This window comes from Capronia epimyces (assembly GCF_000585565.1).
Source record: "Capronia epimyces CBS 606.96 chromosome Unknown aczIQ-supercont1.6, whole genome shotgun sequence".
In the NCBI taxonomy this organism is placed as follows: domain Eukaryota; kingdom Fungi; phylum Ascomycota; class Eurotiomycetes; order Chaetothyriales; family Herpotrichiellaceae; genus Capronia; species Capronia epimyces.
The window spans coordinates 1762585-1790521 of NW_006912909.1; the positions used below are offsets into that span (position 1 = coordinate 1762585).

A 27937-nucleotide genomic window follows, 5' to 3' on the forward strand; every position below is an offset into this window, starting at 1 on the left:
TTTACTGTGTAGATTGTCCTGCCTCTGGCCACACAGTACAACCTATTTTATCTTTATCGGCGCGTTCGTTTGTCCTGCCTAGCACCTCCTATGCAGCTTCCTTCCTCTCCCGAACTTGTAGGCTCCCTCCGGATCACGGCCTAAGTCTGGATGGACTGGCTGTCCCGCACTGCCCGTGGCCCAGGACGACGCCGAGATGGCCATGGAACGCACTCGCATCGCGAAAGTTAGTGTCTACACCTATCCAGCACGATGCGCTGTCCGTGATTTAACACTGAACCCAGGTCGATAATGTCACACTGTCCCGCCGTGGCGATCAGGTCAACGGCACTCTTCATCTGACACCTCATCACATCATCTTTGTTCACACGCCTCCCCCCGATGCCGACGGCAATCCTGTACGGCCGCGTGAGTTGTGGATCACATATCCGATCATCCAGACCTGTACGCTGCGGCCGAGTCCTACCGCGTCCCGACAACCTAGTTCAGTCCGGCTGCGGTGTCGTGATTTCACATTTGTCTGCTTTTACTTGAGCGATGACCGGAAAGCAAGAGACGTCTACGACAGTATCAGAGCCTGGACCTGCAAATTGAGCGGGATCGAAAAGCTGTATGCCTTTACATATCAACCTCAAGGACCTGAAAGAGATGTCACGCCTAATGGATGGTCACTGTACGATCCCATGCGTGAATGGAGGAGAATGGGGGTCGGCGATGATAGCAAGAAATTGAACTGGAGGATCTCCGCAATCAACCAGGACTATGGGGTGAGTATCTGATAATCCGGTGCAGCCTGGTCCGCAAGCTGACCTAGCAGCTGTCGGACACGTACCCTGCCCTTTTGGCCGTTCCTGCTTCCATCTCGGACAACACCTTGAACTACGCCAGTCGCTTTCGCTCTCGCGAGAGACTCCCAGTTCTGACATACCTTCACCCCGTCAACAACTGTTCTATCACGCGCTCTTCACAACCGCGAGTGGGAGTCCGAGGAAATCGAAGCATTCAAGACGAAAAGCTTCTTGCAGCGATCTTCGACACAACCCGCGCCGAACGTCCCCTATCTGCTTATACTCCGCCTCCGGAACGAGAAGAGTCGGGATCTAGTCGAGAGACCAACTGTTCGACTGCTCTAGATGGTGACCTCCAACCAACCGACGCAGAGGCCCTCGAAGACGCGGTGATTTCCCAACTCCGAGGAGATGATGCGCTGCCGCCCGAAACCGACGGCAAAGGGCCAGTGGTCTATGGAGCCCAACAGCGCAACATGATAGTGGATGCCCGTCCTACGTTCAATGCACTGGCAATGCAAGCGGTGGGCATGGGGTCTGAGGATATGAGCAATTACAAATTCGCTACCAAGGTGTACCTCGGCATCGACAACATTCATGTCATGCGAGACAGCTTGCAGAAGGTGGTGGAGGCATTCAAAGACTCGGATTTGACTCCTCTAGGACCCAACCGAGACCTGTTGCGGAAAAGCGATTGGTTGAAGCACATCGCCAACGTCTTGGATGGAGCGGGACTGATTGCTCGTCAGGTGGGACTTCAACACAGTCACGTATTGATCCACTGCAGTGACGGCTGGGACCGGACGAGCCAGCTTTCAGCTCTGAGTCAGCTTTGTCTCGATCCATACTACCGAACCTTTGAAGGGTTCATGGTTCTCGTGGAGAAGGACTGGCTGAGTTTCGGCCACATGTTCAAACATCGGTCAGGGTTCCTCAGCTCTGAGAAGTGGTTCCAGATCGAGAACGAGCGCATCACGAGAGGGAACGAAGATGGCGAAGGAAAAGAGCTCGGCGGAGGGGCGATGTCAGGGGCGCAAAAGACGTTTGAAAATGCCTTATTGAGTGCCAGGGGCTTCTTTTCGAACAGCAAACACAACGATTCCAGAGAGTCGATCAATGTCGATTCAGATGCAGAACCCGGGGGGAGCTACGACTCGGAGTCGCAGGCTGGACGACGGATTGTTTCCGGCAGTGCCAAAAAGGACCGGGAGAAGATGGCGACCAAAGTCAAGGAAACATCTCCCGTGTTTCACCAGTTCCTGGACGCGGTATATCAACTGATGTACCAACATCCCACCCGATTTGAATACAACGAACGATTCCTCAGACGCCTCCTCTACCATCTTTATTCGTGTCAATATGGGACATTCCTGCTGGACAACGAGAAGGAACGCAAGCAGGCAAAACTGCATGAGAAGACGAGAAGCGTGTGGGATTATTTCGTCGCACGCAAGAAAGAGTTTCTCAACCCCCGATACGACCCAGTGGTGGATGACAATATCCGCGGCCGAGAACGATTGATCTTCCCGAGAACCGATGAAGTCAGATGGTGGCACGAACTGTTTGGACGGACGGATGAAGAAATGAACAGCAAGCCTGTTCCAGTGAAGGGCCAGGCCAATGGTGCAGGCGACGGCGAAACCGAACTGTGGACATCGGTAGGAAGGCATTCAGGACCTAGTTCCATGCCTACGTCCGGAGCTAGAACTCCTGTTCTCTTAGGCGTGGAGACCAGTGAAGCGAGTGTCGGATTGACTGCGTCTCACAAGCAGCGAGAATCAGCGGGCAGACCAAGGGCTCCAGTCAGCTCGACCAAGCCTGAGATGGACGGCTCTGGTTCGAGCTTCGGTTCCGGTTCCGGTTCAGGTTCTCCCAAGGCCAAAGAGCCGCCGATGTCTAGGGCAGGCGCAACAATTCGTGTGCTGCCAGACGAGCCCGCAATGGAGCCATCGGTCAACATACCTGTCAATCCTGGCGCAGCAGAGACCGATGCAGCTGACAACCAGCCGAGTGTGGTCGATGGCGATCCGACAGTACCGAGATCGTCACACTCGGAGCCGGAGTCCGCGCCAGTCCAACCAGTACAAGAGGCTGATGCTGTGGAAAGCCTGGCGGATGATCTGGATCCGTTGGGGATTGGTGAGGTTAAGGACCATGTACCACAATCCAAGAGAGTTCAGAATGTGATGGAGAGGCGCCGGGAGCAGCTGGAAGAATTGATGAAGTGAAACGAACGATGGAAACAGGAGGGACGGGGCCAGAACGAATGGGAATACAAATGAGACGATGGACGACGGGACGACGGACGGTGATCTCAGGTGCCCCTGGACACCATCGTAGCTGACTGCTGATGCTGAGTGCAGCGGGAACACTGAACTGTCTGCACGAGCGGGATCTACAGTAAATGCAAAAGCTGATGCTGATTGACGCCGTGTGGCTGTTGGTTTGTTGGATGGGGGCGGATTTGTTCTGCCACCGACACTGCAGTGCCACGCGTCCAAGGCTTAGGAGGCCCTTGGCAACGGGGAAACAACACACACCGAGTAGGACAAGTAGGATACTGTACTACTGTACTACCACATATGAAAGGCCTGAGCCCTGCCAACCTCCCACCGACCTGGATTGCAGGTCTTGACAGTCAACGGGCATCTTATTCTCTATTTCTGCGGCGTCTCCCCCGGTCTAACGTCGGTGAGTGGCAGTGAGGCTGGGCTGGAAGTCGAGAGTAGAGAGAGAAAGCCTGGTCTGCTGTCTGGTGTCTGGTCGGGACCATGAGGAAGGCGTTCAAGAAAGCGTTTCAAGAGCTCAAGGATGTGGTGGAAGGAAGGCCAGACGGAGACCAACTTGGAGATCAGACTGTGAGTACGTTATGTGTCTGGCGACGGACGAGTTTCTTTGATCTTGTGCTACACGAATGGCAACCAACATGACTATGGCCATTGTGGTCCTTGTCGACTTTTCGCCTTTTCCGTCCAGGGCGATATGCTTGCCTGAGCAGCAGTTGATTTGCCAAAGGTGCATGGAGATACTAATTTGGTATTGTGTGTTCAAGCACCGCCTCAGCCTCGTCTTCAAACTCCGCAAAGCTCCCTAGGCTTCAACCCGAACCTGCCGACGGACCTGAGCCCGAGCCCTCGGCCACGGCTCCGTCCCACGCCCCAAGTTATCCTCCGCTACCGATATCAACATGGGACCAACCTGGGCGGCATCTTCGTCCTGGAACAATGGTTGTTCGGGAGTATGTATGACCAAGGCGTCTCGTCGAGCAGTGAACTCGATGCGGTTGTGGCGTGAGTTGGATGATGTCCATATCTATATCCATGCCCATATCCATCTCCGTCCCCATCTCCATTACAGTAACTCTTGTTTGCCACTGGCAGTGCCCACTCTGCGTGGACAGAGTTGTCGATTGAATATCCTATCATTGCACACTCTTCGTTCAAGTTGACCTACACCCTTGGGGAATATAGGGAACTCCCAGTCCTCTCACGCCTCGTTTCACACGTATTCACATGTCACTGTCCTGATGTCCTGACCCGTTCCTCCAGGTCAATCAACACTCGCGGCCTGGACGAAACCCGCCGGAAATGGGAGACGCACTGGTCCAGCGCGCTCAGCGACGCCGACCTGCACTGGCTGACGCACAGCGCCCACTGCAATCACATCAGACTGCCCATCGGGTATTTCACGCTCGGGCCGGCGTTCTGCACGCACACGGCATTCGCCACGCCGCACCAGGCCAGTCAAGTCTACGTCAACGCGTGGACGGCGGTCAAAGAGCTGGTGGCGCGCTGTTCGGCCCACGGCATCGGCGTGCTGCTCGACTTGCACGGCGTGCCCGGCGGCGCCAACCACGAAACGCACTCGGGCACAAGCAGCGGCAAGGCCGAGCTCTGGGCCAACGCGGCCAACCTCGACCTGGCGACGCGGTGTGTGCTGTTCATCGCGCACGAGGTGACTCGCGACCCGCGCCTCGCCGCGGTGGTCGGCGTCCAAGTGTGCAACGAAGCCATCATCGATCCGCCGGGCATGTATGAATGGTACAACGACGTGATCCAACGCGTGTCGGCTGTCGATTCCTCGCTGCCGCTCTACATCAGCGACGGCTGGGACTTGGGCCGCGCTCTCCGCTTCACCAGAGCATACAACAACACGGTTGTCTACAGCCACGGCCCAACTACTACGGGTGCCAACTGTCCCGTCTTTGTCGACTGCCACAAGTACTGGACGTTCGACGACAAAGACACGTCGCGCTCGCCCACCGAGATCATCGAGCAGGTCCGGACGGCCGAGCTGCACGAGCTGGACGCCAGTCTGGTCGGCGACGTCTTTGCCCACCAGGCCGCCGTCGCCGTCTATATCGGAGAATACTCGATGGCGCTGGCGCCGCAGACGTGGGCGCGAGCAGGTCCAGACCCACAGCGCAAGGACGAGCTGACGCGCCAGTTCGGCGTCGAGCAGTCGAATGCCTGGCAGCGCAAGGCGGCCGGCTCGGCCTTCTGGACCTGCAAAATGGACTGGATGCCCGGCTGGGAATGGGGGTTCAAGCACGCTTCCGACAACGGCTATGTCGCCGCGCCCAAGAGTTTGGCTTACACCGTCCGACAAGTCCGGCAGATGCTCGCGCGCGCCGATGCCGAGAGGACTCGGCTTCACCGCGACGCCGTCGCAGGCCATACGCATTACTGGGACACCCTAAATTCAAATTCAAATCATGCGCCCGCGCAATTCGAGCATTGGCGCTACGCTGATGGTTGGCTCCAAGGCTGGAGTGATGCCCGCGACTTCTTTGCTGCCCGGGTCGACAGATACGTTCCGTCTATTTTGACCGCAGCCTCAGTGTCAGGTTGGACACCCATGCACTCTCCTCCTGCCGCCACTCTCACTGCTCAGCAAAGTGGTCCCGTCGCTGTTGACGAAGACGAAGACGAAGACGCCCCTGTCGGCGCCGACCTGCTCGGCGGCGCCTTGGATCTCTGGATCCTCCACCGCATGCGTGCTGAAGGCCTCACGAACCATCAAGCCTGTCCGTTCGGCTGGGAGTGGGAACATGGCTTTCGCGCCGGCGTGAGGTCGTTTGGCGACGTGGTTGCCGTTGCGAACTAGATGGTTGAGACAGCACAGCACAGCACAGCACAGCATAGCACAGTATGGAATCATTTGAGTCAATCATTCGATCATTCGATCAGTCGATCAATCGATCAATCAATCAGCCAATCAATCCGAAACCCACCCACTCCCTCACTCTCCTGGGAGACATAGGTACCTTAGGTAGTATGGAGTACGGATACGGATCCGTCTCCTGTGCCACAGTAGAAGTCTCAGACAGAGTCGACACTACCAGGTAGGGTAGGTAGGAACGAATACCCAGTTGTTGGATGGATGCCCTTCTGAATATTCAGTCATCGGCCAATCTCACGTACCTCTCTATGGTAAAGTATGTAGTAAAGTTCTCACGTACCTTGTAAAGTACTGTAGTAAAGAACAAAAGTCTATGCATGAGACGGACTGTAAGCATGCCGCGTGCGGTTTGGTTGTAAAGAGGACTGGGCGGTGAACTCAAAATAAGTGATAAGTGCAAAGTACAGTACATGCATCCATACATAAGGTATATTGGAACGATCCGGTACGACTGATATCTTGATCCTGATTTCTGATTTCTGATCCTTGAGCATGATCCTCGAGGCCAGAGCACAATGTCCATATTACGTCTACCTGTGCATGACCACTGATAGTACACACTGTACCTACGACCCGGCAGCCCTCGTCGATATAGCCCCTTCCCTGGAGATGCGCTCAAGTCTCCCACCATAGTTGCGAGAGCGGTCCAGCAGATCCATGACAGATTACCCCCGTATAGGACCAGATATGTCCGGTGGACAGAGCAGGGAGTCCTAGGAGTACGGCGCCCTACCGTAGAACAAAGCACCCGTCGTTGCTATAAATGAGTAGCTCACGCTTCCTGTCAGATGCCAGAAGAGTGGCTGAGCCTGTCGGAACTCTGCAAGAAGAAATCATCTGCATTAGTATGTCAGAGATAGGAGATGTTGTGTGACGGACTCGGTCTCTACTATTCCCTCAGTAAGGCACCCAGGCAGGTTCTTTGCAGTCTGCATTCGCCTCCGCTCGGGTTTCGATGATGACCTCCATTCGCGGCAAGGACAGGGTTCCTCATACCTGTGATTGAATATACTCGTGAGGATAACCACCGTATTCGACACAGTGGAAAGAAGACAAGTGACAGGCCAGAGCCTGGCCAGGCAACAATGCCCTCATCGGTTTTCCTTTTGTACCCATATCCAGTCGGTGATGCCATCAGATGATTGGACAGACAGTTAATGGTGTGCCACCCGTTCGTGCATTTCCTCTCCGATCGCCACGCCGGCGTGAGCGGGATCATGGAACACAAGAGAGTACAGGGTGCTGTGGTACGCGTATCCAACGCTCAGCCGCATCTGTCTGTCCACGCTGATCAACTGGAGGTCAGTTCGAGGTCTGTCCGATGAGAAGAGCGATTGGGTTCCATTCTTTCTGAGGTACTTTCCTTCAGCCGACTCGACCTGCAGAACAGGCACCAGCCACAATGGTGGCGAATCAAATCAAACCAGGCCAAATCGACAGATCTGGCTCTTGCAGGCCAATCCATCCGGCTTGTTGACTTGCTGATTCAGCAGGATTCAAAGCCTATCTTCTCTTCGCTTGCAGTTAGAAGGCGGTTGCGAAGAAGTGTTCGTGTAGCCGCTGCAATCAGTAGCTTCGGTGGCTTCACCATGTATGCATCGGTGCCTAGGCCTCAATTGTCGGGGTTATGTTGAAGCGAATCAACATCCCCGAATAACCATCTGTTCAACCGAGCCACGCAAGCAGTCTGCTGCCCTAGTTTCCAAATCCACTGAACCAACATATGTTTATGTGCAGGTGTGCCCCAAACTCGTATCTGGAATGCCAGTCCTGTCATCCCATTGGGGTGGACCTCTGTCAGGGTGAGGGGAAATAGAAAGAGAAGACTGGTATATTTGTTTTCCCAAAACTGCCATGCAGCAAAAGGAAACCACAGCCATGTGCGCTGTTTGGAGCACAGGCCGACTGTGGGAGGCACAGACCTTGGAAGAAACTTGGCGTTGATTGGTGGTGGACGCGCCCAGCTACTTTGCCAGACTCACGTTCCAGAAGGTGCCTCAAGGGTCATGTTGAGTGTACGGATCCAATGCAGGTTGTTCAGAGACCTTGTATGGATACACCTTGCACAATGCCTGAATCGTGAGGCGCATCGGGCACCATCGGGCTTGACAAGATTGCTGGGGTTGGTTGCGGGGTTTGCAGGGCTTGACACTTTGTTTCTTGCTGCGAGACTTCATCATGGCCAAAGAGCTTTGTTCTGCAGAGGACTGGTGTAGAATATATGTGCTAGCTCCCAGCTCGGCCTGTTGTTGCTGTTGATGATCTTGAAAACATAGAAACTTGAATCTTCCCAACCCCCCACCATAAGTTAAGGTTCCTCTCGAGGAGACGATGGCTCGGGTCTGGGGGCGGTCCGCCTCGGGTTGGCATGCAGTGGAGCTCAGTTGCGAGCACACCGTATCCGTCCTCCGTACTCGTACCTAGTATCCGTTTGGAGAACGGAAACATAGCCATGGACTCCTGGCACAGTCAGTAGTGTGAGTGTGAATTGTATTGCTCTTGTCCGTGGGATTGGTCACTCGTCGTCTAAGCGCTGGGAATCGAAGTAGGTTCAAGAAGGTACTCGGTATTCCGCCAAAGATCAGATCCGACGGTGGTCATCACCGCATGAATGCTTGAGCTCCCTGCCCGACACCTCCCAACCCAGTGGGCATCTTATTGGTTGCCAATTGTGCCCAGCACAAAGTTGGCTGCGCCTCGCAAGCTAGATCTGGTAGAATGCATACGTGCAGACTTGGCCCAATGCCATGCGTGATATCGTCCAAGTGGGTGGCGGCTGCATGCACGTCGCTCACACGACTGGGCGGACTTTGACTTGTGAGCTAGGCGTGATCCTGTGGCACCATGTTGGCGAGTCAGACTTAGGTCCACAGGGTCGCGTGTCGGTGCGTGGTCTTCGAGAATGCCTTATTCAGTCCTGCATGACCTGGTGGAAGCTATTTCGGAAGATATACACCACTAGACAGTTGTGATTGATGTGAAGCGTGACACGCGATGCAGGACGGTAAGCTCGAAGCCAGTCAGAAGCGGGAGACATTGAAACTCTGGGTCTGCGGTCGTGTGAAGATGCCTGGCAACACGTCTTGTCAGTGACGATCGACAGAATATTGTATGGTGGATGGATTCATGGTGATAGAGCTCATGTTCCCACCGAGCGATCCTGGCAGAGGACCAAACGCCAGATGAGGGGACCTCCAGTCAGCTGGGTGCAACGACGGAAATTTAGTGACTGCTGTGGTGCTATCTTTGTCACGGTAGTGGGACTCGAATCACCATACGAACGTGGGCACGAGGTAGCCCACGTCGGGGATCGGGCTGACATCGCTTCGCAGGAGAAGTATTGTTGGTGGTGGTGGTGATGGTGGTGCTGGGTGCAAACAATGGCGATTGTGGCATTTGTTCCGGTCTTGTGATTGCTGTTTGCACTTGGGTATATCCTCCCTGGAAGAGAGGCATACTGTAGTGGTAGAGGAGAGGACGTGGTGCGACAAATTGATAAACCACGCCACGTTTTCGCTGCCGGAAGACCAAAATCATCAGTTTGTCCTTAGTACGGTGTTTGGCGAGAGTGAGCCTGTGAGGGTGGTAAATGGCCAAGGGGGGCGGCGTTGCGGGAGCGGAAGCAGGGGCTAGAGCATTTGGTTTAGGGGTCGGCTGCCCCCGTGGATGTGGATTGGGGGGCAATTGACCGCCGTACCGTTACGGGCGCCTTACTTCTAAGGTGCCTAGACTCTAGAGGTTCCAGGCACCTACCAGGGGCCGGCAGAACCACTAGGGTTTCAAGCGGTTCCATGAACGGGCCCCAGCGACTGGTCCAGAAATCATGACGACATACCCACCCACCACCAGCACCACCAGCACCTGGTGGCAGGAGGATGGACTGCGCACCTACTGCGTTCTCCGTACCGCCCCCAGCCAGTGTGTAGTATCCAGCACTGCCAGAGTCCAAACGGTCTAAATGCCCCTTCCAGCATAGGTCCGGTTTTGAGTTCTTTTTGCTGTCTCCCATCCACCCATCCCCAGCAGGAGGCAAACAATACGAGGTACAGGGTCAGTTAGGTACCGGCGACAAACCAGGCAGATATGGCACGGAGAGTGGGAGACAGGGAGTCAGGAACGGAGCAAACAGACTGGAATATCAATCACCGCTCATGATGGAGTGATATATGTATTAGTAGTACGGGAGCCACCCCCAGTGCCCACCCCCATCGCTGAGCACTTCCCGCTTCTCCTCCTCTCCATATCTCAGGTACTTTTCAAAAATCTTCCAACAACACCACTACGTACTACTGTACCGTTGGCCTGGAGCCAAGTGCCACACAAGAAGAAAGCAGTGCAACGAGATACGGCCGAGGAAAATTGCCGCAGCGCAGCCCGCCGTCTTTGGAGTTACATAATCACAGTGATCGGAAAATCCTAGCGACCATCGGGGGTGCAGTGTCGGTGACTGACAGACCCCAATTCCTCCCTAGGAGTACTCCGTTCTTTGCCCTCTCACCACAAAGTTACTACTACGCCTCTTCCTCGACTTTTCACTCCTATTCTCGTCTAAACGTCAGCGGCTTCACATTGTGTCCGCAAACCCAGATATCTATCTGCAGATTGTCTAGTTCTTTCATCACCATAATTGCAACTCATCCGCTTTGCAGGATTGTTGTCACCAACCACCTCTAGCCAGCAAACTCCGACCTCCGAGGCCACCACTATGCACGCCACGGCCACCTGTTGACCGCTTGTACAAAACACGACACCGACCCGCCATTCCCTCCACTATACTCCTTCTCCCTTTGTATTAACAGAACCATGGCCTCTCCTCTTCCTCCCGACCCTTATGTGGCGTTAGGGGTTTCCAAAGATGCAGACATCTCAGCTATCCGCACCGCTCACCGAAAACTCGCTCTCAAGCATCATCCTGATCGTATCAAGGACGAAGCACAGCGGGAAAGGGGAAAGGATGAATTTCAGAAGATCCAACAAGCGTATGAGCTGCTCTCTGATCCTGTTCGGAGATCACGCTACGATGACCGAGTCCGCTTGGCCGAGCTTCGAAGAGAAGCCATGATGAGAGACCCGCCACCAACTGCCACGACCGCCACCAGAACATATCCTATGAGACCCGCTCCGGCTCCAGCTCCGACTTCTACTCCTGCTCGCGAGTATCGAGAAGACGGTAATTACTTTGAGGAGATTCGCCAACCCAGAAACCCTGCAGCATACGACTACCGAGATCCTTACGAGGAAACTCCCCCACGCACGACCTCGAGAAAATACCCCGAATATGAGAAGAGAGCGCCTCCGCCATCCAAGCCAGCCGAGAAATCTAAGAAACCATCGACTGTCTGGCCAGGCATGATGGCGGCGGCGGCGGCCGTGAAACTGAAGAGCCAGGCGGAGAAGACAAGAAACAGCAAAACGGAGGAAAAGAACAGAGATCGCGAAAAGAGACGGGATCGGAGCGAAAAACTAGAAACAAGAAGGACAGCATACGTTGATGATTCGGAATCCGAAATTGAGATCAGACCCTCCCTGAAGTCCACCTCCCGCTCCAAAACAACGCCCCATTTTGAGCCCGCGTCGGAAGCTCCACGCAGAAGATCTCCCCGCTCTGAGAAACCCCGTGAGCACGACGAGGCAAACTTCGACTACAAATGGGAGAGACACCATGAAGACAGTAAGGCATACATGGCCAAGGCGAAGAATCGCCCCAGCATGGATCGAGCAGACTCAGACGCCTATCAATATTGGGTCGGAGATTCGAGAAGCAGTGGTCGCAGAAGTGGCAGTGACAACGAAAGACGACCCAGCTCGTCCAAGGGACACCGAGCACCAGTGGAAGATTACTTTCCGCCGACCTTTTCAAAGTCTACTTCGTCTCCGAGCAACCTGCGTCCCCATGTGGAAGAGCGCACTCCCTCGAAGCCTTCGGCCAGTACGCCACGTGACCGAGATTGGGATCGAGAGCGTGACCAGCGTAGAAGAATGCCGCCAACTCTACCTCGCTCCCAGACCGCACCTGTCCCGAAGCTTTCGACCAAAAAGGACACCGCCCCGGCAAAGGGTTCTAATCTGAAGCATGCCGAAACTCAGATGCACGATTCGGGCTACGGAAGTAGTCCCAGTCCACACACTCCAGAGATGAGAGAGGGAAGCCCGCCGCCAAGACCTACCAGGCCTCGACAGACATCTACCAAATACCAAATCGTCGATCCAGATGATCGTGACGATTTCTCGCGAACTCCACGGGTCAACAAGCTTGATGACTATAGTGATCGTTATGCCAGAACCTACCATCGCAGCCCGGAATCAATGATTCGGGAGCCGATGCCACGAGACTCTGATCGTCGCAAAGAGCGACCTGAACACCCGAGAGTTGAAACTAGACCGTCTAAAGCATCCCGCGGCGCCTCGCTTATGGAGGATTTCGTCCAAACCCCTCCTGTCCGACGCACCGAGTCAGCACGCTATGAAGACCGGGCCTCGCCACGTTCGTCACGAGAGTCGCCGCCTGTTTCGCGCAACAACAGTGGCCGTGATAAGCTGTTTGCCGAGATCTCCCCTGATGATTCGAGACATGCTCGACCTTATCCGGTCGACAAGGTCCACATTGCACCTCGTCGAGAACCACAATACGCGACCTATATGCGTGATGCTCCTGACTACCGTGATGGTGAGCCTTCGTCACGTTATCGCGAGCCTCCTCGAATGAGACGTCCTTCGGTTAGTGTGGGAGGATACTGACGAGTGCTGTCGACCTTGGTTTGCTGGTTTATTTGGTATTGGCTGTCTGATCACAATCCTTGATCTTGTTTGATGTTCTTATCCCGTAACGATCTTTCCCACGTACCATTCACGTACATATCCGTGACAATCGATACCACATTCATTTCCGACTCATTCTACCGGTTCAGATTGGGTTCCTCTCATGGGTGTTGCAGGCATCGGTTCAGGTGGCAGTTGGTGGCACGGAGGACTTTCGGAGGTTGACATGGAAAGAAATTCGACTTAATGTGCATTTGAGTAGGGCTCAGAGGAGCATGAATCCCAGGATGACAGGACAATCTCGGTTTCTACACAAGAGGAGAGTATAGTCTGTCTGCTCGGCTTTCGACGGACAGGATGATTTGTACAGCCTATATCTGTCCTCATTCGGACATTGATGAGTAACGAAATGCAACGAACATAAACTGCTCTGCCTGGAGAAATGTTTCGATCGTGTAAGAGATGTCGCCCAGCCAGAGATATGACAGTATGTATGATTTGTGGTAGCATCCTTGACAGGGTTGCGTCTCTATATGCACCCCCCTTACCCTGTATTCTGCCCCAGCGGCTCGTACATCGGCCCCAACCCCCGGCTGTTGATACTAACATGATTGACTTTCCACCGAGACGAGGCGCTCTCATCACTCCTTACTTCCTCTGGGGTCTCAATCTGGGGTCGTGGGCACGGGCCAAGTTCAACTGTTCGGATTACAACCACCTGCGTCCATCTGCAGTGAGAAGCTAATTAGCATGGTTGAGGTCTCTCTGGCCTGGCCTGGCTTGGTATTTGGGAACGGAATTGTCCATAACGAGAGGCAAACAATTCGGCGACAGAAAGGTCGATCGATAGAGGTCGCTCAGCGGCTCGCGGGTTGTGTGCAGTCAGATTTGGGTGGTAGGGGAGGGAGAAATGAGAGAATGCCATTTCTCGAGCCGCTCACTTCCTCCCCAGTCTAATCCTACGGCTTGGTCATGTGTAGAGTAGGAGGAACGATGGTGTATCGGGGCAGAGGAGAGCTGGGTTTGCTTTAGGAGTAGTAGCAGCTGGTAGTAGTCACGGTTACTTGCCAAGCTGGAAACCCTTGTTGTTGACAAGGGATCCTAGTCCAGCGAATCCGCCCCCGACCTCAGGCTCTGCTTGTATCAATGCCAATTTTGTCCTCACAACTCGCCATCATGCCCTTTGTCAGCCTGGTATCTTCTGCTTCTGCGAGCTTGCATTGTTTCCGTACCATAGTATCCTAGCATTTAACCTGGTTCAACACCTACTGTTCGTCCTGCAACCCAAGCGCTCCTCTGCGACCTAGTGACCGCCCTTCTGCAAGCCCCTCGATCCGACTCTCCTCTTACGCATAGTCGTGGATTCTAGCCCGCCAATTTCCCCGTGGGTTCTGCATTCGACCTGTCGGGACCTTCCTCTTTGCAGCTGTCGACACCCCATTGGCGTCTCCGCACAGTTTGCATGGCCAGAGATCTCGTCCAATGTACACGGCGCGTTCACCCTGACTTGAGGGGACGTCCAGTTTGCGCTCATCAGCATCGGTAATCCTGACCATGGCAGGAGTTGTCTCTGCAGCACCGGTGGCGACAGTGGTGAACGGCTCCAGATCGCCGTATGATGTGGTATGTTTAGACCCCGGACGTCGGCTGTGCCGCCGAGCAGCACAGACGGTATGCGCCGTGCGGGCTCAATCGCACGCATGTCCATGTCCATGGTCTAGCACCAGAGTCTGACGTTTGATACCACCACTAGAACACCACTTCGAATAAAAGTCGTCCCTCTGCCCTGCGCCAGCTTTCCCCCTCCTCCACGCGTACACCACTGTCGGGCCTCCCGCCAAATCGAAAAGACAATGCGAACGGTCGACCGGCCCACTTCAGGGTTGAGGAGTTGGGCCAACAGCAGGGCACCTTGACACATAGTGGGAGTGAGGCAGACAGTCTGCTCGATCTATACAGAAGCAACGCAAGCAGTGGTAATGTCAGTCAGCAGCCCAGCTATAGTGACGTCCCAGAAAATATGTATCGGCCTGAGGACGACGATCCCGAAGGATGGATTCATAGGGACAAGTTGGCCAAGATCGAAAATGAAGAGCTACAGGCTGCCGGACTCAATCTGGCGAACGCAAGACGCAACGTGAGTAAGGCCGGAAGAAGAGAAACGAGTCGTGGTCGCCGCGGTGAGGGCCGCAATTCCTCGGAGACCGGGAGGGTCGAGACAGAAGAAGACACCCCACGACTGGGTGCAGCGGAGGAAGATGGACAGGAACGAGCCAATTGGGATCTGCGCACACCAGAGGAGATTGCGGCTGACCAGGCGATGCTGCAGACATCCCGGAACCCAGCCTTGAAGAGGTCCGGGTCAAAGATACCTGTGCTGACTTCAAGCCCTCTGCCCATACCACAAGAAAGGATTGATCGAGATACTCCTCTGGCGAGGAAACGTACTATTAGTAATAGTATGAGCCCGGAGGATGGGATACCAGTCTTGAAATCCAGAAAACGGAAAGGAAGTACCGGCAGCCAGCCTTTGCAGGATGACCTCTTTTCTCACGACACGACGCCGGTCCCGACGAACGGCTCCAAGTCCGCGCCCAAACCCGCATCTCCGATCAAGACGAAGCAGAAGACCGCTCAGTCATCGCCTCCTGGCACATCGTCCGGAAGGAAGGTATCTGGGACGAACAGGAAACCGTCCAACACTGCCAAATTGGGAACACCGCCTTCATTTGGCCAGAGACCCGGAACCAGATCGGGCGAACTAGATCGTCCTCGAACAGCGGTCAACAGGCCCGAAGGCGATCCTCCGTGGCTTGCAACGATGTACAAGCCGGACCCTATGCTACCTCCTGAAGAGCAAATCATTCCAACCCACGCTCGACGACAGCAGCAAGCCGCATGGGAACAGCAGGGAGCTGTCCCAATCACCTATGATCGAAATTTCTCACCCTTGGCCATCCACACCGGCGATGGGTTGGTCAAAGCACCGTCCCCTCACCCACCTTTGTCTCCATCACCGGAAAGAGAGGAAGAGCGTGCCCAGGGCTCCTGGCCCTTGAAGCCGGTACCCAGTGTTAGAAACTCCGGGGGCGGCAGGCCTGGCACTGGTGGTAGTGCTAATGGCGGTTACAGCACGATGCCCAGGGTGACAAGTCCGGCGATTGTACAGAGCCCTAGAATGGGCAATATCTCTACCACACCCACTCAACCGGTCCGGACACAAGTTCAGCGCCTAGAACCCCATGAAATGGACGAAAAGGCCAAGGACAAGAGCTGCGGGTGCTGTATTGTCATGTGAAAGTCCCAACATGGACTATTTCCTCTGTTCACGACAAAGTTGTTGTTCACTTGTGTTTGGGTACGGATTTCTGTGTCTTTCTTTCGATGCAATTCTAGCGGGAGTGGTGCTTGGTTGGCTGAAAGGCGCGACTCAAGGAGTTTTGACCTTATGCTTCATCTTTTCCAGTAGCGACGATGAGTCGAAAGCATTGCTATTCTGTAACCACCGGGCCACTAGTAGGCACGGGAAACAATTCGATAAGATGCCAACAAGGCATGTTCATCCAGCTTGCGACCCGGACAATTAATCATGGTCCTCACCATCCTTTTGGACTCAGTCTGTCTATCCTTACATGTGCTTGTCACAGTACGGCTGACCAAGAGAATGTCTGTCACGTGATGTTCAACGCCACACAGCGACATCAGCCACGATCACATCATCATGCAGCCACAGTACAATAGTGCTTCGGCAGCTTTCGCATAGCATCGTCATCGACCATTTGTCACCAGGGCAGTGTTGGCATACTGCTCCGTACTCCAAAATCACCACGATTAGCAATTCTACGATTCTAGATCGTGCAGCCTCCTCCACTTGCAGCATTCAGTATATATCAACCCGCTCCCCTCCAGCAACACCACCCCTCACTCTTCGCAACAACGATCCCAGTCAACACCGCAACCATAGCTTCCTCAATCTTCGCTCCCTTCCGGAACTTGACCCGTTCGTTCTTCTCCTCGGCACCAACCACGTCCCCCGCAGCCATGTCGGCGGCCAAGCAGAAGGCGCAGCAGATCATCGCGCAGAACCCGGTCGTGGTGTTTTCCAAGTCCTACTGTCCATACTGTCGGGCGACCAAGAGTCTGCTGTCGGAGAAGCACGCAAAGTACTATCTGTTGGAGTTGGACGAAGTCGGTACGTACATGTCCTCCCTTGCGTACAACTTCTGTACACCTTGTTCTGTACACCTGGTTCTGTACACCTGGTTCTGTACACCTGGTTCTGTACACCTTCTTCTGTACACCTGGTTCTGTACACCTTCTTCTTCAACGAGCGTTCTACCTCCCTCAGCCTCACTGCAGTCACTAACATTCTTTTCGTCTAGATGACGGCGCCGCAATCCAAGATGCCCTCGAGGAAATCACCGGCCAGCGCAGCGTGCCCAACATCTTCATCGCGCAGAAACATATCGGCGGCAACTCGGACCTTCAGGCCAAAAAGGGCGAGCTGGACGGTCTGTTGAAGAGTGCCGGTGCCATCTAGGTCCTGCAGGTAGAAGGAGGTTGACATGACGTTGTAACTCGATGGATGAACTCTTGCGCTAGAGAGTCGGTTTCGACGTCAAAACTACTTATTAGGAATATCCAAGTACTCCGTAGACAATCAATTCTTCGGAACTACCGCTGCGATGGTTCGATTCGACTGCCTGCGTTCCCAGATATTGTTTATTGTTTCTCTTTCTCCCTCACTCCGCCGGATACTGACTGTGTTGTCATGGTTCTTGTCTTCCCGATTGCGTTTGCGAGTACGAGCACGCAGCGCGCTCTGGAAGGATTTAATCACAGGCGCCCTCGACGTTACAAGGTGCATGTTTTCGTTTCGAATCCTCCTTTTCAATTGTATCTGCGCCTGTATCATGCCATGGATGCTGACATTACAGTCTAAAGAGAGTCCAAACCTGTATCATGCCATGGATGCTGGTATTGACCATTACACTGTAGAGAGAGTCCAAACCTGTATTATGCCATGCATGCTGACATTGACCATTACAGTCTAGAGAGAGTCCAAACCCAAACTAATCAGGGATCGTGATGGTGGTGGTGGTGGTGTTGTCAGCTAGCGACAGCCAGAATCTTTGCTAAGGAATAGTAATTGAGGACCAGATCCTCACTGGCAGGTCTGGTCGTGGCAAAGGGGTTTGTAGAACAACCCAAAAGCCGGCCAGGATCACCGAGCGATGAGAGTGTGTTTGCAGCCCGTCCACCGCGATCACCGAGCGATGGGAGTGTTTTCAGCCCACCCTCCCACCAGACTCTCTTTGCGCTGTTTGTTGCGTTCGGAAAGTACTGCATATTACATATTGCATATTGCATATTGGCCCGACGTAGTCAGGACATGCGAGAATACGAGAGAGCCCAAACCAAGCGCATGGCCTCCACCCGTAGATTCGATTCTGTAGGCATAACTGAAATCTGGACAAGTCTCGAAAAGCTTGACAACTCCAAGGCGGGCTGGGCAGGGCTGTAGGAGTTAGGAAGAGGTGGTTGGAATATTCATTCTTTCCGAACTCATTTGTTGCTTTTCTCAAAGGCTGGGTGCCGCGCCTGTACTGACCATGTACTAATACAGTGAGTGTGACAGTCAGGGATTATGACTTCCAAGTTCACCGATGATTGTCCTGCCTCGTTACCTCTCGAGTCCATTGCTTCACCATGGCATCTCACCTCTATGCCACTTGAGTGGCCACAGTCCCAACCGGTCGTTCCACAAATGCCACAACCCCATCAATCACACTCTGCCTTGCTGGCTCACTGCTGACAGTCTTCCCTGCGAGATAATTCAACCACAACAGTCTGCCCACCCTCTCGTCGGCGACTTCGCCCATTTTCAAGCGATCTCCCTTCTTATCCTCGTTCCACACTGTCAACTTCCCCTCGGCGTCACGGGCCAAAAGAAGTACTTCACCCTTCGGCAGCTTCCGTCTCGCGCCGCCGCCAAAGGCCTGTTTGAAATCGTTGAGGGCCGACCCGAACGATTCGTCCTGGAATGAAGGGTCCTTCCTATCACTGGCGAAGTGGGCGCTTCGAGCCGTAATCCCTCGCACAAACCCATCCCTTAGATGCATGAAATCCGTATTGCGCGTGGGCACGATCCGGAAAGCCGTCCGGACCTGACCGTCTTTGACAATCTTGTTCCAGATCTCCTCGCCCTGGTCTGGGTCGACCAAAAGATCCCGCAATTTCGACTTCTCATTGGCAACGAGCGTCGTCGCCACAGGATCCGCCACCGAATGAACCAATCGTTCTTGCAGACTTGCGATATCGCTGACGGCAATGTAAAGCCCCACCACGTAGACCTGGATGCTCAGGATGGAGACAGTCCGCACTCCCAGGCCCACAAGTTGATATTCGACGTCCTTTTGCGTCCCTTCGTTGGCAGCGGCAGGAGTTGAGCTGGGTGCATCGGCAGTTACGTGGATGACCTTGGGGAAGAAGGGGATCGTGGAGGTACCGGTAGGGACTTGTTCGACTTCGATGTCTTGGGAAGCGACACCAACCGCCCCTGCGCCTACTAGAGATGGCGGAGCATCTAGTTGTGCAATCTTTGTCTTGTCCAAAGCCTCCTCTTCATGGGTTGCCCTGTTCTTTCGCGGGTATAGCGAAATTGTGCCTACAATGGCCAGTGTGCAAAATGCAATCCCGTATGCGGACCATTTCATCCGCTTCAATGTTCGTGCGCGCTCGACCTTGGTATCTTCGGTTGGTGTAGCAGACTTCTGATAGCGACGCTTCAGCAATTCTGCCGACCCATAAGTTGGGATGGGGGAGGTATAGGATGCATTGGCACGAGTGGTGTGAGACAGGAATCGAGCGAAAGAAGACCGTTGATGTTGTAGGTGTGATGCTCTGCAGCTGCAGACACGGCGAGAGAGCATAGTCAGAAGCGGAGATGCCTTCATCTTGACTGTTCAACCAGAAACAATGTGGTATGAGCGACACAAAAGAAAGGGAGCTTCATAGGATACCTATGGAACTGAACAAGGTTGTATGACGCCAAGTGCGCGAGCTGTGCGGCACTCAGCTAAGACTCGTTCAGCCTCGCCGCCAGACTCTCCAGAGCAGCATTTCAGCCAACATTGTTTTTCTAAGCAGAGTCCTCTGTGTGATTTCTCAATAGAATCGAAATCTCAATTCTGTCGTCGACTTGTAGTAGCAAGAACTATTATCTTCTTGACCTTACTCCTGCAACCAGTGGCCACGATACAGCGGGCCACAAATCCTCGTAGATCTTGTGTCTTCCATGTCATAACCCCAAAAAATCCCCCATCGCAGCTGTGTGTATGCCGAAGTCCTCATCTGGGTTCGCCCCCGACACTTTCTAGCATCAACATAACAAGCTGGTCTGTGATAGTCGTGATAGTCGAGCACTTCGATGCAACAGTTCCACGTCCACCGCGACCATGCCCAACCAACCACAGTTAGACACCATCGGGCACATGTGGTCCATTCGAAGTTGAGTAACTAGGGCCATCGCCCTCGTTTTTCTGTTCAATCTCAAATCCCGCGCTTTCCAGGACTCTATCCACCTGTCTACTCACCCCGGGAATGCCCTCCTTCAGAGCCTTTGCGTAGATTTCACTAAAATCCTTGAAGGCCTGTTGTTTCCCGTTGATCACAGCATTGCCACGCTGAACATTTTCAACAAAGTCCCGCGTGAAGATGTCGGGGTTGCGCCCATCGTCGACGTAATCGACGATTTCAGGGGCAATCTGCACATGCTGGATATAGTTGTTCGGCGATGCAGTAGCAGAGGTCAAATTCTGTAGCCGGGATAAGGATTCGGCCAAGTCGGTCATTTTGTCGACCAAGAGGTCTTGAGTTTCAGGCACATAGCCATGTGTTTGGATTTGTATCTCGGTCAGATCTTGAATAATGTCCTTGATTGTGTTGTGGACGCTGCTGGTATCCTTTACTGGAGCCATCACTTGATGTCTAGGGGCTATTCGATACAACGCCGGATCCAGTGTAGAATCAATCTGGCCAGAGACTCGCCAATCTGGCGTTGTTGCTCGTCTACACTCGGCGGCTGGGATTTGCAGTAGCTTCGCCTGGTCCAGCAGGCCAGAAAATATCGGGTCTTGAATTATCGCACAGTTTGCTAAGACTGCCTGTTGCTCATCATATGTCTGGTACAGCTGAGGTGAAGGCTCGTTCGCGACAGGAGTCGCCTGACCGTAATCACTCTGAACTTCGGAAAACGTTGACGCTGCGCCGGATAGCAAGGAAGGTGGTGAAGAACCTGAGACTTCCGGGGGGCTGGAAGGCTTTCCTACCGCAGATCGTCGACCTCGTCTTGGAACTTTGAGGGTAATGAACGGGCCACTTGATGCAGTGGATTGGAGGACCTGGCGCAGTCTTTCGGATGTGAGTCGTATAGTGATGAAGGTGGATGATGGACGTTCAGTTTGTTCTTGAGCCCCTTCATCTTCAGGTGTTCTTATTATTCTTGTATCGCCAGCTGGCTTCTGAACGGGCCTGCGGACCCCGGATCTGGTTCGCTGACCTCGAGTCTGACCGTTGTTTGGTGGCGCAGGACCAGAATTGTTATTGGTATTTGTCGCCCCACGCCCGCCCTGGCCCATCTTCAGGAGCAGTTTCGGACCCATATTGAACGTCTCTCTCTGGCTTAACCACCAGTGCTTGCGGAGTGGTGTGTAGATGAGTCAAAAGGATTGTGAATCAGTGCTGTGGTGATAGGGAGCGGAGAGATTACTTGGGATGGTACAGTGAAGAGAGACCAAAAGGATTGTCAAGCTACAGACCGCGAAGTCTTCACTCAGCAGGTGCTACTGTCTCTATTCTTTGTTGCCTTGACGTTCTGCCGGCTGGTGACCGCCTTGCTCAAGTAGATGTACTCCAAGAGTCCTACCACACTGAACTACGCTACACTTCCCGGGTCCGCACTGTTGTGGTGGACTTGGGCGCATCGATCGATGTCTCTACCATCTCAAGCCCTGCGAGACTGGGATATTTCTTGCTGAAATTCGCTTCCCAGTCGTCGCCAGCATTGACACTTGCAGTCCCTTCACTTGCTACCACATCCCCATGCCCGCCCATTCCAGTCCGTAGAATCTTCGGCTTGGGGGGTGCGGTAGGTCTCTGAGGCCGTGTTTCTAATCGCGTGAGGCTGACGGCGGAGCCAGGAGCAGACACTGCTTTCGGAAAACCATGTCTTTCACCATCGTGGGTACTTTGAGGTGGAGGAGGTCTGGTCGATTGAGTCGATCTCCGCTCCTCCGATCTCTCCGGCGACTCCGCAGAATCAGTAAAGTGGCCATAGCCAGTCGCCGTCTTCTGTGCAGGCCTGGCATTCTCACCCAACAGAGACCGCACTCTGGCCTGGATGGAAGCTGCCTTGACCGTTCCTACACCATTGATACCAACGCCTCCTCTTGCTGTTACTCGTTCCCTGTACTCTGCAGCAGCATTGGCGACCCGTCGCTCCTCCGCCTCCAATTTCCGCTTCTCCAGCTCACGCCGCATTTCGGGAGATAGGTCTTCAGTCTCGTCCAAAGGTGGTCGGTCATCACTCAGGTCCGTAGCTTCTGACCCTGCGATTGGGGTCAGAACGTTGATCGGATCTAACGAAGGAGAATCCGCCCTTTCTCTTGGATAATCGGAGTCGTTGTTTTCAAATTTCTTGAAAGCATCGCCAAATCTACCGGCCAATAACTTTGTGGTTCCCGTCAGGCCTATGGACGGCACACTAGAGCGTTTCATGTGTCTCGAGCCGCTTCCCAAGCGTATGTGATGATGTTTCCGTTCTTTCCCTTCTTCTTCTCGAGACTTCAGAAAGTCCACGTCTGATGTGATGTTTGTCGCCGATTCGGAAGGAGTTAAAGGCTCCATTTCGGGCTCTGCGCTGGTAAAGGTGGCGTCGTAATCAAGGCCCTTGATGTCCTTGTCTTTAATGTAACCAGGTATGCTTCCTAGGTTGACACTTGCCGGTCGAGGTCTGAAATTTAACGATCTTGATCTACTAACGCCGGAGTTTAGATCCCGCATCAAGGGCCGACCTCCATCAAGAGAAGGTCGCGCCGAAACGAGTGTCCTCGTCTCCACTTCATCGGCAAGCTGGGATCTGACGGCATCCTCCCGTAACAGCTTTGCGAGCCTTGAGCTGTTGTTGCTCGGTTCCGGCGCCCGCGTCTGGCTAGAAGGCTGGCTCACATCTGAAGATCTGGGCGGTTGTTCACTGGGAGGGAGGCGAGTAATTGGCCTGTCTGGAGTCGGTTGAACATCCGGGGGTGGTGAAGGCGTGGTCATAGTGCCAGTAGACACCATTGAGGGTCTTGGTGCAGCGACAGGTGGCGCACTTACGGTATTGCTGACTCGTACCTGGGGTTCCTTGATTTCGAGAGAACCCTTATGCTGCAATACAGGTTGCGGTTTGGTAATTATCGGAGGCTTTTCTAGAGAAGCGTTTGTTCTAGCAGGACTCGGTCCTCTTGCAAATGCCTCATCTGCTAGGGCATTCGTGACTCGCTGCGCCAAAGGAGGGTCGACGGCTTCTGATCTTCTCTCTGTCTGAGGTTCGAATGCAAACTTGCTACCCTTGTCAGTCAATAGGGAGAACTGATCGAGGGTCGGAAAGCGGGAGGAGAGTTCATCTCCGACGGTCATATTGTTTCCATCCAGCGCTGCGAAGGGATCGGGGCTCTCCACCATGCGTAGAGGCGACGGACTGGGCTTGGCTGAGCCGTGATGCGATACAGGTTTCGTTGGACGACCTCGTCGCATAGGTTCTATTTGAGGGATGTTCGGGCGAGCCTCCTGTCTAGGTGGAGACAGTGTTGCGCCGGCTTTGGATTGAGAGCTTGGAGGCTGTGCTGGATGAACTTGTTCTTTCCCACTCTCTGAGAGAGTGCGGCGCGTGTAGATGTCTGGGGTCGTCAACTCTCGACCATCCATTTGGCACGCCTTCTGCAAGACCTGATATATGGTCGGCCGTTCAGAAGGCCGTTCACGAAGCATGGACGCGATTAACAGTTTGAGCTGATCGGAGAATCGGGGGTAGGCCGGAAACTTGAATCTGGCGTTCAGGATGGCCATCTGTCCAGCTTCTTCAAACGGAGTGGTGTAATAGCAGAGTTTGTAGAGAAACACCCCAAGAGCCCAGATATCCGCCTTCTCGTTGATCGGCTGTTTCCTATACACGTCAATCATCTCGGGGCTCCGGTATTGAAGTGTCGTATGGCGATTGATGTCGTGTTCAATTAATCGACCCTCAGCGGCTGTCGTAGCGGCTGGTCTCGCCGGGGCTGCAGAGCCGAAATCGCATAACTTGTATATCCTGGACGTACCAGACGTGGAGATGAGCACGTTCTCAACCTTCAGATCCCTGTGCATCAGAGGTGGTTTCAGATAATGCATGCATGCCACGCCCTCGGCCACGTCCGTGAATATCTTCAAGATCTCAGGCTCCGTCAGTCTATTTTGTAAGCGCGTGTTCATGAAGTCAATGAGTCCGCCCCCCTCGCAGAACTCCATGAGCAGAAACACCTCGTAGCCGCCGCCCTTCAATTGCGAAGCGTGAGAATCAATATATTTGACGATGTGTTTATGACCCCGCAGCCTCTTCATGGTCTCGACCTCTGTTCTCATGCTGGCTAAGTGGTCCTTGTCAGGGACGGCTACCCGTTTGAGGACAGCCTTATGGTTTCCATCTACAGGACGCGGCAGCTGAACGACGTAGACATGGGCGAAACCGCCCTCAGAAAGGTAGCGCTCGATGACCACCCGATGGTGTCCAACGTGAACCTTGGTACCGGGTAAGAATGTACCTGCTGGTGGCGCGGGTGAAGGTAAAGAAGGAGGAGCGCTGTTTGAGAAGGGACCTTTGGCCCCAAGTTGAGAGGCGTATACAGCCATGGTGGCCGGATGTGAGGTAGTTGTCGGACTCGGGGTGGGATTCTGGTTTATCTGTCAATCATAGCTTGGGCAGGCAAGGGAGGCGGTGGTCAACGGCTTTCAGGCGTCTGGAAGCGAAGGGCGAGGACAGCTTGAAGTCGAGTCTCAAGGCAGCCCTGAAGGAGGTCAGTCGTCGGTCGACTTGGGGCTCGTAGGCGGAACCACCTCAGTTCCACCGCAGAAGGGCACACTGTCCAAAAGGCCCTTGGGCGTGGCAGCACTATTTACCTAGTGACCATTTTGGCCCCATCGGCATCGTCGGCCCCATGACGCAGCAACGCGAGTTTTGCCCGCAGATCGATTTTTCGAGCCAGGCTTTATTATTTTGCAAGAACTTTGTCCCGTCTCTTTGTCTGCCGCAAACCACTTCCCGGCACAAATACTTTTCAAGACAAACAGAATGTCTATAAAACGAAAGCGCGACCAGGACGAGTCCGAAGCTCATCTTGTGCAGGCTGAGGCGGCTACTACAACGCAACACAACGGCGCAACCCAGGATTCGGAAGACAAATCGGGGAAAACAAAAGGACGGTCGCGGCAGGAAAGATCAGAACGCAGGTCGAAGAAACTTAAGAAGTCAAAAGAGAACAGATCTCATGCGACCGCTGAAGTAGATACCGTGCCGGTGGACAACAAAGCGGCCCCCCCCTTGGAAGTCGAAGCGACCGCACCCGACCAGAACCAGTCTGCCCTTGATAGCGAATTGAGTCAAAATCTATCCACCAAGACGAAGAAACCGCAGAAGGCAGCTAGCGATGAGAAGAAAAGTGCACAGGCACCGACAAGGTTCATCGTCTTTGTCGGAAACCTCCCCTTCAACGCGACAGCGTCTCAAGTGAGAGATCATTTTTCCAAACTCGCCCCAAGTAGCGTGCGCCTATCTACAGACAAGGCGACTGGGAAAAGCAAAGGCTTTGCCTTCCTCGAGTTTGACGCCTACGACAAAATGAAGACTTGCCTAAAGCTTTACCATCATTCTCTATTCGATCCCGAAGGCAAAGCTAACGTGGGCAAGTCGGGAGAAAAAGCGGCAGGGGGAAAAACAAAGGGCCGAAAAATCAACGTTGAATTGACAGCCGGCGGCGGTGGGAAGAAGAGCCAGGAGCGAATGTCGAAGATCAAAGGCAAAAACGACAAGCTTAACGAGGAGCGGAAAAGAAGGAGCACCAAAGATAAATCCGAACAAAAGAAGGCCGCCGCGCAAGGAAAGAAGCCTCCCGTGACTGGCGCAAACGCCGCAGAGGCGACTGAAGCTGTACAGGACGACCGCGGTGCTATACATCCCAGTCGACTTTCTCGGGTCGGACATTGATGTTGGCGGTTCATGAAATAGCGTTTCCAATTGCAGGCCACGGAAAACATCAGAAGATTTGAACCCCCCCTCTTAGCTGAACGCCCATCCTTCCAAATAGATTGCTCGTTGATTAATCATATGATGGAGATTCTTCACTCCCTAACCCCGACCGAATACGGTCGGGGTTGAAACTGAGCAAAGAAGAAGAGGAAGCAGCGAAGCTGGGAAGAATCTATGTCCACCTTTGTGCAGTGCGTTCCTATAACCACTCGCGTGCCCCAAACCCGGATCTCGCTCCAACAACGCTTCTAGAGAATGGTGCACCTCGATTTCTTCTTGGTGGTCGTTGGTCGAGGGTTGAGGACAGCTCTAGAATTTCCTATCAGTACACTCGTCCAATTTTTCGACCGAGGGTTGTCACCTGATTGCTTCGTCAAATACACTTTTGAGATTTCGCTGTGTCAATGCGGAGCATTCAAGATATTTGACTGCTTTAATTTCTTTGGCCACAGCGAGAGCCTGCTCGTACGACACCGGTTCCATCTTTTTCGCCCTCAGACTGTCGGCTGTGGCTTTGTCTTCTCTCAGATCCAGTTTAGTCCCGACTAGGATGATAGGCACACCGGGGGCGTGATGTTCGATTTCGGGGTACCACTAGGCCGAAACCTGTCAGCTCACAGGATGCTGAACAGCAAGGGAGGAAAGGATGCGCACCTTAGCCTTGACGTTGTCGAAGCTGGGAGGAGATACAATGGAGAAACATATCAGAAAGACGTCCGTCTGCGGGTAAGAGAGCGGGCGCAATCTATCGTAGTCTTCCTGGCCAGCTGTGTCCCACAATCCCAGGGAAACGGGTTTGCCATCTACCATGACACTGGCAGAGTAGTTGTCAAAGACAGTGGGGATATATTCGCCTGGGAAGGCATTCGTGGTGTAGGATATGAGCAAGCAAGTCTTCCCCACGGCACCGTCCCCTGTTACCACACATTTTATTGACTGCGTTGCTTGCGCCATATCTGGGAGATGGATGGATTTCGAGTTTGAGTGCTCGGTCGTTCAGCGAGTGTCGGTGTATATCGGGGAGGACCAAGGGGCGATGATGTCTCGGTCACAGCTGCAAGCCGCGGATGTGTTGATTTGGATGACGCGAACCGTGTCCAGCAGCTGGGGCGCGTCTTCGAGAAGGTTAACAAGCCCACAGGGCCCAGGTGTTGCACAACAGAAGTATGCAGGTCCTGTAGTTTGGGACACGATTCAGAGGGGCGACCAGGAGGCACAAATGGCTAGTTTGACAGCGTTGGATGCAGGTGTACGGAGCAGTGCAGTCGCTGAACTGTACGAAGTGAGTGCAGGTGAGAAAGGTGCGCTACAGTAGTGACTGCGACTGCGACTGCGCGGGAGCATCCGTAGTAGTAGTTGACTTCAAGTTGGGGGGATGCTGCGGTGGCCCCCAGAGCGGCTGCTCTTAGACCCAGGCCCCTAAACCCCCTAAACGAGGGTTAAGAGCTTCAACTTGGAGTTGATAGGCAATGACTCCTGGGACCGAGCCCCTCTGGCTAATGCACTTTCTGAGACGCGGCACTGTTGTGTTGAGCCTGGGGTCTGCGATAAAGTGACCAATATCTGGCAAGAGACTGTCTGTTTTGACATAATACTCGACATGGGCAGAGGAACTCCAGTGTTTTCCAGGCCATGTTTTGAAAGGGACTACCCACGGTGGCAGCACTGGTGGCTGTTCCGAGACACTTACAACCTCAGGTGACAGGGCTTAGGAGGCTAAAGTGACGCCCGTAACGAGCCAGTGATGGTGGTGATTGTTGAGTTGCAGGCATCTTTCCCACGCTGCCGCCGCTGCCGTACCCTGAAACACGACAGCACTCTCTACTCCGTACTGCAGCGTATGTGTGTATTGTCTCGTTCACAGCGGCAGTAGAGGTTGTATTTCTCC

At 53.8% G+C, this 27937-nt stretch overlaps 10 protein-coding genes across 10 annotated transcripts; 6 read left to right on the forward strand and 4 right to left on the reverse strand.

The window, feature by feature from the left end:
* Positions 1-196: 196 nt before the first annotated feature.
* A1O3_07523 (uncharacterized protein) lies at positions 197-3016 on the forward strand (the record flags this gene model as incomplete). Its single annotated transcript, XM_007737631.1, has 3 exons — positions 197-226; positions 285-767; positions 815-3016. The coding sequence occupies 3 exons, from the start codon at positions 197-199 to the stop codon at positions 3014-3016; spliced, it is 2715 nt and encodes a 904-aa protein (XP_007735821.1).
* Positions 3017-3559: 543 nt separating this feature from the next.
* Positions 3560-5894, forward strand: A1O3_07524 (uncharacterized protein; the record flags this gene model as incomplete). The annotated part of the gene is made up of 3 exons (XM_007737632.1): positions 3560-3650; positions 3883-4078; positions 4337-5894. 3 exons carry the CDS (start codon positions 3560-3562, stop codon positions 5892-5894), a joined length of 1845 nt encoding a protein of 614 aa, XP_007735822.1.
* A 4878-nt stretch (positions 5895-10772) lies between these two features.
* A1O3_07525 (uncharacterized protein) lies at positions 10773-12707 on the forward strand (the record flags this gene model as incomplete). The annotated part of the gene is made up of 1 exon (XM_007737633.1): positions 10773-12707. The coding sequence occupies one exon, from the start codon at positions 10773-10775 to the stop codon at positions 12705-12707; it is 1935 nt and encodes a 644-aa protein (XP_007735823.1).
* A 2041-nt stretch (positions 12708-14748) lies between these two features.
* On the forward strand, positions 14749-16026 carry A1O3_07526 (uncharacterized protein; the record flags this gene model as incomplete). The annotated part of the gene is made up of 1 exon (XM_007737634.1): positions 14749-16026. The coding sequence occupies one exon, from the start codon at positions 14749-14751 to the stop codon at positions 16024-16026; it is 1278 nt and encodes a 425-aa protein (XP_007735824.1).
* Positions 16027-16769: 743 nt separating this feature from the next.
* On the forward strand, positions 16770-17268 carry A1O3_07527 (glutaredoxin 3; the record flags this gene model as incomplete). Its single annotated transcript, XM_007737635.1, has 2 exons — positions 16770-16920; positions 17111-17268. 2 exons carry the CDS (start codon positions 16770-16772, stop codon positions 17266-17268), a joined length of 309 nt encoding a protein of 102 aa, XP_007735825.1.
* A 1183-nt stretch (positions 17269-18451) lies between these two features.
* On the reverse strand, positions 18452-19684 carry A1O3_07528 (uncharacterized protein; the record flags this gene model as incomplete). The annotated part of the gene is made up of 1 exon (XM_007737636.1): positions 18452-19684. One exon carries the CDS (start codon positions 19682-19684, stop codon positions 18452-18454), a length of 1233 nt encoding a protein of 410 aa, XP_007735826.1.
* A 519-nt stretch (positions 19685-20203) lies between these two features.
* Positions 20204-21391, reverse strand: A1O3_07529 (uncharacterized protein; the record flags this gene model as incomplete). The annotated part of the gene is made up of 1 exon (XM_007737637.1): positions 20204-21391. The coding sequence occupies one exon, from the start codon at positions 21389-21391 to the stop codon at positions 20204-20206; it is 1188 nt and encodes a 395-aa protein (XP_007735827.1).
* Positions 21392-21668: 277 nt separating this feature from the next.
* A1O3_07530 (NAK/BIKE protein kinase) lies at positions 21669-24656 on the reverse strand (the record flags this gene model as incomplete). The annotated part of the gene is made up of 1 exon (XM_007737638.1): positions 21669-24656. The coding sequence occupies one exon, from the start codon at positions 24654-24656 to the stop codon at positions 21669-21671; it is 2988 nt and encodes a 995-aa protein (XP_007735828.1).
* A 439-nt stretch (positions 24657-25095) lies between these two features.
* On the forward strand, positions 25096-26007 carry A1O3_07531 (uncharacterized protein; the record flags this gene model as incomplete). Its single annotated transcript, XM_007737639.1, has 1 exon — positions 25096-26007. One exon carries the CDS (start codon positions 25096-25098, stop codon positions 26005-26007), a length of 912 nt encoding a protein of 303 aa, XP_007735829.1.
* A 399-nt stretch (positions 26008-26406) lies between these two features.
* A1O3_07532 (rho-like protein rac1A) lies at positions 26407-27003 on the reverse strand (the record flags this gene model as incomplete). Its single annotated transcript, XM_007737640.1, has 2 exons — positions 26407-26643; positions 26704-27003. The coding sequence occupies 2 exons, from the start codon at positions 27001-27003 to the stop codon at positions 26407-26409; spliced, it is 537 nt and encodes a 178-aa protein (XP_007735830.1).
* Positions 27004-27937: the final 934 nt, after the last annotated feature.